This window comes from Limulus polyphemus, unplaced genomic scaffold (assembly GCF_000517525.1).
Source record: "Limulus polyphemus unplaced genomic scaffold, Limulus_polyphemus-2.1.2 Scaffold270, whole genome shotgun sequence".
Taxonomy (NCBI): domain Eukaryota; kingdom Metazoa; phylum Arthropoda; class Merostomata; order Xiphosura; family Limulidae; genus Limulus; species Limulus polyphemus.
This window is the reverse complement of record NW_013665880.1, coordinates 519,777-531,561: the sequence shown is the minus strand read 5'-3', so window position 1 is coordinate 531,561 and position 11,785 is coordinate 519,777. Positions and strand designations below refer to the sequence as shown.

General features: G+C 29.8%; 1 protein-coding gene across 3 annotated transcripts in view; it reads right to left on the bottom strand.

The window, feature by feature from the left end:
- Positions 1 to 11,785, bottom strand: part of LOC106456906 (vesicle-associated membrane protein 3-like) — a 34,215-nt gene that overhangs the window by 14,009 nt on the left and 8,421 nt on the right. For 2 of the 3 annotated variants that reach the window (XM_013916283.2, XM_013916284.2), the window contains exons 2-3: positions 10,032 to 10,146; positions 295 to 373 (exon numbers count right to left, since the gene is read on the bottom strand). In XM_013916283.2, coding sequence (XP_013771737.2) covers positions 295 to 373; positions 10,032 to 10,146 — 194 coding nt within the window. Of the gene's footprint in view, positions 1 to 294; positions 374 to 6,978; positions 7,058 to 10,031; positions 10,147 to 11,785 lie in introns of all 3 variants that reach the window. The other variant, XM_013916282.2, reaches the window with a different exon arrangement.

Sequence of the window (11,785 nt, the reverse complement as noted above, 5' to 3'; positions counted from 1 at the left end):
CCCAGCTCTACTGGCTTTATAGTTGTATTTTTTTAATATTTCCAAACTTTCAGTCTGTACCTAAAATCAATAATGTTAGCTAAATATTTAAAAAAACATTCAGTGTGAACAACAAAAATTTCAAACAATTAAATGCCAAATGTGATTTTGAATGTAAAGAAAAGAATAAATTATATAACTGTGCCTTTTATGAAATTATCATAGACCATATTATGCATACATTCATCTCAATTTTTAGCCATGCAACTCAAAGCCCACAATGCAAACAAGCAAACCAGTAAAAGCCATTATTACCTGCACGATCATCCAACTCAGACAGTTTCTGATCCCGCTCCAAGACTTTCTCAACGTTGGTTTTCATGATATCCACAACCTGATTAGGGGTTAGGTTATTAGAATCAGTCAAACAACAGGGATGCAGAAGATAAAAGACTGGGTTAAGTTAGTATCAATAGAGAATAAAGCCAGGCTTTGTGAAGATGGTAAAGCAATATTAGATACCAATGTTATTTCAATTATAATAATAACCCATAGAATCTTTTATAAAAAATTAAGATTAATCATTACAGGTAATTAGCATTATAAAGGATATTAATCACTTATACAAGCTCCTCATGCATAACACTATATTAGTCATTTCTTTCTGTATCAGGGTTTCTACTATAAGCAGAAAAATCATGTTTATCGACAAACCAGAATCTCTCAGGTCCCAAATAACAGTGACAAACAAAGTAAATAAAATTCAACCCTTAAAACTAATGAAGATGCAAAATTAGTAAATCAATAAAAACAAATAAAAAAAAACAGACAGACAAGAATGAGAAGATGTATTTTTTTCCCACTAGAAATTTTGCTATTTAGTATGAACTCACAATTATGTATTTAAAACCTAAAAAAAAAAGTACAAGAGAGAAATAAAGATCCTGTATGGATTAAGAGGAAAATTTCAAACAGTACTCATTCAATAAAACTTCATATCAACCAAACAAATTACAAGTACAATTAGTGCAAGCACTATTCTCCCATTACAGATTTACAAATCCTAAATACAAAAACTTTGTCACAATTCAATAAACTGTACTGTCGTGCCAGAATTTAAATATTTTCATGAATGTCACATAGTGTATAGTATGACTAGTTAGGAAAACTTAAAAACTTGTATAATAAAGTCTGTGCCAGGAAGCATGATCCATTCTTGATAATTAGAGTTATAGAACTTTACACCTAGAATTGTCATAACTTCACTTAGGTCATTCTTTATAGGTTAATAATAGTTTGTGTTAAGAATATTATATAATAGCATTTTAAAACTGTTTAGTAGTGAAATTTATCAGACCAATTGAAGTTATACCACATTCTTACCACTCCTATTAATCTGGAAAGAATATATGTAGTTGAAGAAAGTTATGGATAAACATGAAGAAAACTGTGCTTAAAGAAAATACAGTTTATAAGAAACAGGAAGAGTTGTTTCCATATCAAGTTTATGTAAACAATATTATAAACAAACCCTCTTGTCACTTGTTCATTTTTTACTTCGTAATTTGTTTAGACCTAGTAAAAATAGATTTTGAATTTCTCTTTCTAAATGTACTGTACTTTGACACCTGATAATAAAAATTTCTTTTGTTGTTAAAAAATATCATACATTGCAGTTAAATACATTATTTTTAGTAATATTCACCACACACCTGAAAATTAAAATGGATGAGGCTGATGGTTGTTTTTCTGCAGGTATGAATGTTTTATAACTTGAAACAAGATAGTTATGTTAAACAGGTGCATGCTTTTGTTCAAGAAAGTATACTGAAATAAGTAAGAATATGCTTTATAGTAACTCCCTGAGAGAGACTTGAATAAAATTAAGTTTATGGGTGTGAAAAGTACGGTACTAAACTTAAAACAAACTGAAAGATGTGTGAACAAGTCTACCAATGATAAAATGAGAAGTTTTCTCCTTCTAATCCAATGTAAACATTGTTCACCTTATATTGGAAATTGATGATTTCACACAGAATAAAATCAGCAACTTTCGTAATATAAAGAAGAAAATAAAGAAGTAAATGCTGTACATAACAATTAACAGATTCTAAGTTAGGTTGAAAGGAAAGAAATTCCTTTATACAACTGATGATGCTGTAAAATGTTAATCTTCTACAACAACCACAAAACAAACAAAATCTGTTTTCATTACTAGAATTAATACAATGTGATTAACAAAACTTGAAAAAAATGTATAAAATCTACAGCAAATATTGCATAACTTTATACTATCTCTAAGAATGTCATTGAACATAATTCCAAATGAAAGCTTCAGAATTTACTTAAAACTATTGTCTATAGTGATAAGGATCTATTTATCTAAGAAATTATGAGTGAAAGCAAATAAGCAAAAATATGTCCACAACACTACATCTGATGTATCCAGTACCAATGAGGCCTTTCACCCAATACTAGAACTCATTAGGCTGGCTGGGTTAATACAGATATAGTAGTAGTCGAGGCACAACTTATATCATCAATTTCACAAATATCCTCAGATATAGTTTAAATATTTCAAATACACTGATCATACACTGATCAGAAGGCAGATCACCAAGAACATGTCAGGTGTCTTCTGCCATCAACTTTTAAAAAGTGGTGCTGTTAATGGTTTTATATAACTTCCATAATTTCTACATTCAATTATAATTGATTGTGAAATTGGGAATGTCAATATTTTACTTGTCTTCACTTCTTAATTCTATTGCCCTTTTAAAAATGCTAATTCAAAGCAAGGAACCACCAAAATAAATAAGGTGAAATTAGGACTTCTTTGTATTTCATGAAATCTATTTTAAGCTTTTCACACAAAAATGTTTTTATTGTCCTAGTCCAAAGTATGTTGTATTATCCTTCGACACATAACAATAAAGAATAGGCACAGGTTCAAGCCTTTCTCTCAAGAATGATTTAATTGTTCTTTGTCCAAAGTGGCTTGCACTATCTTTTAACAGATAGCAATGAAGAGTACCCACAGTTGGAATAACTTCTTCAAATATCCCTCCAATATGGGACATTGGTTATTACTGAGGTTGTTGATGTCAATTACATCAAGACATATTGCTTTCTCTTGTTCCAAAATCCTTTCAAGGATGTTTTAATTCCATCTTGTCTGTATATCTTGAATAAATTTTTACCGAGGCATATTTAAACCAGTTTGTACAACCATTAATTCTGAACATAGAAAAAAATTAACGATTAAAACTAGTAACAATCTTTCAACTGAATGTTACGAGATCAATTACAGCTCATGAAATTTCAGAAAATTTATGGACACAAGTTTTTGTAATATGTGAAGGAAAAATGATTCACTTGACAATCCAACATCATTAGAACATTTCATATTTTCTTCATTAACTCTTTTTAGGATGTGGATATTTTTTATTTTCTATTTCCCATATATTTATTAGGTCTTTCAACATATTCTCAATTGCATCACTAACGAAAAAAGCTTCAATCCAGCATCATTAGAAACTTTATATTTTCTCCATTAACTTTTATTAGGTCTTCCAACATATTCTCAATTGCATAACTAATGAAAAAGCTTCAACTTAAGAACAGCATGTTGTATATTCATATGTTCTGTGAAACCAGTAAAAATGTTTTTTTGTTGTTGAGGTGACTATGAATCTGACGTTAGATAAATGATACCAACGTTAGAAATTTGATCATTAACTATGGTCATAGATCTTTCTTATACAGTATCAGGAAAAAAAAAAGAAGTATAAATGGCAAATGTTATTAAAATGCTGTTCCTTTCTCACATGAAAATGTATTGTATCAAAGTACAGTCACCTGTTGATAAATTAACATTACAATTAGTTGTCATCCAATCAAATCAAGTGATAGATTTGGCGTAACAGAGCTGGAATCAATGCTGCATATTCCTTTCAAATTCTTTATAAATACAGGTTCACTGTGGTAAGTAAAAGATAACTAAAAAAATCATATACATAATATCTCAGGATATAAGCTTTACAAGATAGATGACAGCTCTCTATAGATTTAGGCAATGATTTTACTGTAAAAACAAGTGTACAGCGAGAACAGTACAATATGTATTTGCATGAAAAGGTCTCAATGTACATGAAGCTGTTTGAAAAACTACCAGTGAGAAAATATAACTAAAAAAAAAAAGGTTGAAATGGGCATCAGGTAAGAAATTGTGGAATGAGCAAAACTGGAGATGTTTTTTTTTTACAGATGGATCCAAGTTTGAGTCATTCTGCAACAATTAACAACAGTTCATTTCACAGCAGAGAAAATAACAGTATCAGAGACAATGTCTACAGTGAAGAATGGTGAGGAGAATTAGTAAATGTTTGCAATTCAACATGTGGTGTTGGTTATCTATACAACACTGATAGCATCCTGGCTGTTAACAAGTGCAGGCACATTCTCATCCATCACTCAATTCCCTCAAGAACACAACTCAACAGGCAGAAATTCATCTTCCAGCACTGCAATGAACCCAAGCCTATAGTAAATGTGGTGAAACAATATTGATACAAAGGAACACTCAAAACTATGGCTTGAGCTACACACAGCCCTAATACGAACATTCTTAAAACTGTACAAGCTTATTTAAAAACTGATAAACTTTAAAGACAACCAAACAAATTGGCTGAATTGTGGGGAGTAATATAGGACATTTTAAGGCAAAGGGTTTAAGTTGGGAAGTAATCAATTATTGCATCGATTAGCATCACATAAACTAATTGATTAATTGAAAATGGCATTTCTAATTATTACTGTTTTTGATTATTCCAACTTTTCAAGGGTCTCAGGGTCAATTCCCTTTGCCATCAAACTTCCTCACCCTATATTTATTACAGCGAAACTTCTAAAGCTGTCTGCCATTGTCATTAATTTTGAACTGCTGGCTATAGGGAAAGCAACTGGCTGTCAGCACTTGACGTCAACCTTTTTTCTTGTACATGCCATAGTTTGAAGAATACTATACTAATCAATTAATGGGGCCATCAATTAATCCATTGGCAAATACCACTAACTGCCAGCTCACTTTTCTTTTGCATTTTCGGAGATATTTTGTACAAACCATTAATAGATTCACCATCTAGTTGCCATTACTCTATTTGATGCAATCATTGAACTGACTACACAATGCTACTCTTTAGTATGACAATCATAAACATCCCAGAGTTTTTTCTGTTGGTTATACTACTGAATGATCTGTTTTTTAAATATTACACTATCATGTTCAATACTAGATCAATTAGATTTCTGTTTGTTGCAAATTCTTGTAGCCTTAAGTTTACTTGCTTTTAAAGCAATTGTGCATTGAAGTAGTAGAAATAACTCTCTCTGTGTCACCAATTGAAATTAATATACTACAGAATTTGCACTTCACTTTAATTGCATTTTAAATGATTCATAATAATCATAAAATACAAAGGTTAATTCTGAATTATTCTTACTGCCATTGATAGCAATCATCACTAAAATTAGTATCACAAATAGACTATAGTTAACAGATCTTTAAATGTCTTGTTTATTGACTACTGCTAAAACATTATATGACATGTTACAACTTGTATACATTAAAGGACACTTTATATATCCAGATAAAACCAGACTCGTCATCAAACTCTTTTACCACTGTATAAAAATGTTAGTGGCAGTTATAGACATTAGATATGGCCAACTACAATATGACTATTCACAAGAAATGTTTATATGAACCATTGTTAAAGTATTGTTATTGCATCCTACTCAGTCTATAATTTACCTTTTTTCAATATTTATTTATTTTTGAAATTACGTGTATGTCCTGCAGCTTTTAGTGTCCTATGAAACTAATGAAAATGTTTATTTAAATAAATATATCACCTATTCTGTGTCTGAAAATTTGGTTATTCAGCTTGGTTAAATTTTTGGTATTCATTCTAAATGTTATCCATTACATCTCTAGCACCCTTTTAAGATACAGATATTGTATCTTCTTCATGACTGTCACAGATAATCTGCCACTGTGCAACTACTCTGTTATTCATCAGTTACACAAAATTACTTTACTTTCAGCTGCAAGAACTATTTTGCTAAGGTAAAGAAAAAATATGTAAATATTCTATTAGTGTGGTAATAAAATATAAGCATAACCACACGAATGAGCAGGACTGATAAATAAAAATACAACATCATATATATATGAAATCACCAAAATATATATTTCCTACAGTTCTAGTGTTTTGAGAAGAAAAATATTCATAAAATAGATGAATTTATGAACAAAATAACTGTTCATAAACATTTTGTTTCTGACAATATATTTATTTAGCAAGCCACTGCTTAGCAGTAAACCTTCTCACAATTCTACAACACATTTTATAATCATTCAAACACCTAACAGTTCAAATATAAAAATACTACACTGGTATATAAAGTAGCTTAATCATGTGCATATTCTAGAATTTGTTTACAAATAGTTCTTACTCATGCTTCCACAATTTTTTAGGTAAAACAACCAAAAAAAAATGTCAGGTTTCCAAAAGAAAGTGACACTCAGGTTTCTAAAAATAAGTAACCAAAACTAAAATCATATTCAAAATTATACAATAACACAGAACGTGACATACAAAATAAGATGAAATTCTATAACAAAAAATAATGTTTAAAAAAATACATAAGTATAAAAACAAATCTATTCAATTAAGCTATATTACATAAATCATACTTTGAATGATTAAATAAATAAATCAAATTTTAATTCTAGAAACTGTTACACAATTGGAAAATACAGACAGGAAGTAAAAAAAAACAACAACTAAATTTCTAGTTTTTAAAATCTTTACCACTTAATCAATTAAGATGTTTATTTTATGCTCAAACGTTACTATTTTAATCTGAACCACATTCATAAAGCCTGGTTTTTTTTGTTACACTACCATACCACAGCCTGACTTGTAAGCTTCTCACCTGCTCGATCATCCAGTTCTGAAAGCTTCTGGTCACGTTCCAGTACCTTCTCTACATTCACACGCATTATACCCACCACCTAGGATAGCAACACTACTGAAACTACAACTGTTCAAGCTAATTAGTTAAAAACTGATCTCTAACTATTTTTCACATAATTTTTCATAAACTGGGTATCATTTTTCCAACACCATTCCTAATTCTTATGATATGATAAAACCTTTTTAAAATGACTTTAATAACCATTAATTGGGAAGAGTAAACAGCATAATACTTATCAAGATGCCATAACATCTTAAATATGAAATATTTATCCAAGTGAAGTGTAGGCCTCATTGGAAATTATACTTTATACTGCTTAGTAATTGCTTATTAAACATACACTATGGCTAATGAAATCAATAAATAACTTATAAAATGAAAACATCTATCATTCTCCAGGTGTAAAGGTTTTATAACAATTAACAGTAATCGTAGAGTACAACTGTAGTCAGAATCATGAGTATTTCTTTCTTGAGTCAAGAAAAGCTCAGGTAATAAAGAAATGTATATTGTATGAGGAAGCAGATGTAGCCAAGCTCTTTTCTCAAAGTCAGTAAAACATGTAAGCCTCTAAATTACATAAAAAATCTACAAATACATGAAAATATCAGTAATATTAGCGGTGTGATAGAATATGGATAGTTTTACATTTAGCTTTATGGACCTTAAGTTGAATTTAAGTAAAATAAATACTTCTTACAATGCATTCTATGTTAAAATTCAATCAAGTGAAATATTACTAAATTTTTTTACAAATTAAAAAGTTTAACTTGTATAATATAAAGCATGTTGTTATAGTTTTAGCATTGAGAAAACAATATCAAAATTATAAGTTACACAAAAATTTAAATATTAGCATTTTTCAATACAATGTTTGCCGAATGTTATCTCTCAACTTTAATGTAAGGCAAAAGAAAAAAAAAGTCTGTCTTAGCCAACTTGCCATTCCAACAACATCCCCCCCCCCCAACTGAGATATTTTTCTTAGCCCTCTAAATGTTTTTTTTTTTTTATAGGAAACCCAACTGCCTGTTCTGAGGGACTGCAAATGCAAAGTCAAGGTTTCCACTGAAACCAAAACCACATGCTGCAAAACTGCTGTCAACAAAGATAAGCTGAAAGAAAGCTATGCTTTTCAAAAGAGAACACTGTATGCCAATGATGATGAGCCAAAGTGATAGTCAGAAGAAAACACTTGTTATATATATGCTGCTACAGTTCCCTCTCCCAAAGAAGCCTGGACATATATGCTAAAGGTAGATCTAGATAACCGGTTCGGGTGAAGTTTTGTAACTGAGTCATGTTAGTGCACAACTTATGAAAATTTTTCTTTTGAGAAAACCATCTTCAACAGAAGTTTTTTGTCAAGATTATAAGGACCTTGCTTTTATTCCAACCTTTAACACAAATTTTAAAATTGTGTGTTTTAAGATTTGTGAGAAGTATTTTAACACTCATAAAAAAAAAAAATCTACAATCAGCAACAGTGCCTTTGATGTTTCAATGCCTGTACATTGAAGTTGTCAGAGATTTCTAAACTGGAACAAGGAAGTAGAAGATATACAGGTATACAAAACAATATGTACACTTAAGTTTAAGATTTCTTATAAGTAATTTCACAGTATTTATTATTTATGCTATTTCCCAATAAATTTAATTACCAGAATGGCAACTGAAACAATGAATTTTGACAACAATGTGATAAGCTTCTGTGAATTTATTTTAATGCATTTGAAACATGCTACACCTAGCTCAGAACTCAGAAATATGTACTTTTTAAAATATAAAATAAACTTAAGAATTAACATCACAAATACATTTTTGTAATAGTTTGTGTCATGTCACAAGTTTATTGGTAACGTTACATAAAACAGAAGGATATATATATATATAAAAGAAAATTTTTTATCTTCAAAGGAGCATTTGTATGACAATGTATGCATGTTCCTTAAAAGTATTAGATTTCTAAAGATATGATTGTATATTTAATTAGTGTTAACAAGAAAAAGCATTTGTGTTAAACAAATAAAAATTGTTCTGTTATGTAAAATTAAAACTTGTTTTGACTTCTTTGTAAATTTAGTCACATTTTTTACTTATGTCAGATTTTAGAAAGCAAAATATCCATAACTAACTACCCAACTTTTGAGACAAAGAGCAGGTTGTCAGAAACGCATTTTTAATGGTAGATTAAGGTATCAGAACATATAGTGGTAAGGAAGACCTGATATGTGAATACAAAAAGTTTTTCTTTAAACTTGCTTGAATTTTTATGTAATTAGATAATTTAGCAATACACTAAAACATTAATGAAAACAAAATTTTACCACATAGGTTTGGTTAAGTATAAGGCACTATTCAAGATAGGCTCATACATACTGAATACTACTAGTCTATACCTCTATAAAGTGTAAAAATATTAATACTTTTAAATACTTTTAAGTAGCCTGCCTGCATTAACAAAAATAACTTGGATAGAACTAACCGATATTTTTTCAACCTAAATATAAAAGTTTAATCCATGTTTTTATAATTAATCTCTCTCCTATTTAAAACTGATTTATCCATTCAATGCACACCAACATATTTTACTGCTGAAATCTTCAACAGACAAATTTGGAAAAAAACTTTGTTATGCCACAAATTGCAAACCATGATCATGGTTTTTGATTAAAATTTGGTATATGAAAACCTTATAACTTTAAAAATTAAAACTTTTTTTGCAACTAATGTTTTGAGCTCAATATATTTTCAAGAATATTGTATTCCTTCTTTTACTACATGAATTAGGTGTCACAAATGTATATTACTTTTTGTTATTTTCATTTCAAGATAATTGAGAATTTTAGAATTACTACTACTTCAAATAGCATTAATGATAAATTTAGTTTTTTCATCAGTGTCACTTCACACAATCATCCACAATTTCAATCAGAGTACAATTTATATGTAAATCTGTGTGTGTGTTATGGTAATATATCTGTTTTAAATTGTTCGTTAGTGTTATGTACCTCATCAACTTGGGCTTGTGTCTGTTGAACTCTTTTTGAAGCTGCTTGATGTTGAGGGTTAGGTTGTCTGACTCCATCTGCCCCCTGGGCTCCACCTGCTCCGCCGTCCTGAGACCTACATTGTTCCACCAGATAATAAACACCATGATAAACTAATAATGACTATGTATGAAATGTCAATGAAACTAAAATAATAATAATCCTACATCCTACCCTATCCACAAAGTATTGCTGTTAATAGCAAAAAAAATTAGAATCCAGATCTCAGAGACTTCTTACATCAAGTTAGATTATGCACATTATTGGTGAAACAGCTCTAACTTCTAACAGTAAAGGATGACAATAGAAAAGAAACAATCCACTTTTTATACATCTGTTGTTTTTTGTCTTTTAGTCACCAGATTTGAAAAACATATAGGATTGATGCCACTGATTTATCCTTCCAAATTATTCAGCAGACAAGATGTTTAATATTCAAAAAAAATATAAAGCCCAATCTGTTATTCAACTCACCATTGTCACAGAGTAATATCAGTTTTAAGGAATTCCACCCTTCATGAGTAACTGTGGTGAATACAAAACAAATACAATATGTACATAATATACACTTCCAACTATAAGAAACCTTAGTCTTACTTTTTCAATTCACTCTTGTCCAGAGATTCTTAAGAAGGTGTGTAATTCCCTGAAACCAGTATAACTCAGTGACAAGTGGTGACTCAAATGATAGAGTGGGAAACATACAAATTTATATAATCCAACTTCTAGTTTTACACGCACACATATCTTGCAGCTCTATTTCATATTCAGAGTTTTAAAAAATTGTACAAGTTATCAGTACAAAGTAAATTTTAAAAAATTATTTTGTTTAGCTTGTCTCACTGTAATAATAGCATCAGTGAAATCACATTTGCAAATGCAAAAAAAATTCTTATTTATTTTAGATAAATAATTATCAAAAGTTCAACATGATTTGAAATTTTAATCATTATAAAACTACAACTGGAATTTTCAACCTCAAAGGCACTATATGTGCATGAGGATTAAATGAATTCTTAATTTCAAACTACTTACAAGATGGAAGGTAACCAAGGAAAGCATCCCCACCCACAAGGGCTTTGTTTGGCTCTTCAAAATGAATAATAAGAGTCAAGATTAACTGTCTTTTTTATAACACATCACACCTGAATGTGTGAAAAGCATTCAGCTACATCATATCTCAAAACCTGCAGCCTAGTTTATAAAATACTTGGGCAAAGCCAGACCATTAAATTGAAATAGGAAAGTTTGATTAACCTTTTCCAGACAGGTGACGGGTCAAAGGCCATGTCATTGTGTTTGTTGACTCGCATTCAAAATTTTACTGAACTACTATTTCATGAATTTATGTCAGTAAGTTTGGTATCATACTGTAGATCATAATTCAAATGTTAGTACTGTACATTATTCAATTTCTTAATTTAAAAGTAAATATTAAAAAAAAACACAGTTAAACATTGATTTTTGTGTGTCACATGGTATGTTGAATGCAGCACTGGTTCAAATTAGATGTTTGTGATGTCAAGATACTAAGTCTATAGTTTTGTACGAATTAGGAACTCAAATTACCAATATCGTCAAGCTAGAATATAAAATAAGAACCTCCTATCTTTTCTATTTGCTGAGATATCGTTCATGTACTGAATCAAACATTGTGGCCCCGCTCACTTCTTTCCAATTTTGGAAACAGTCCCTTATTATACTTACTTCAATAT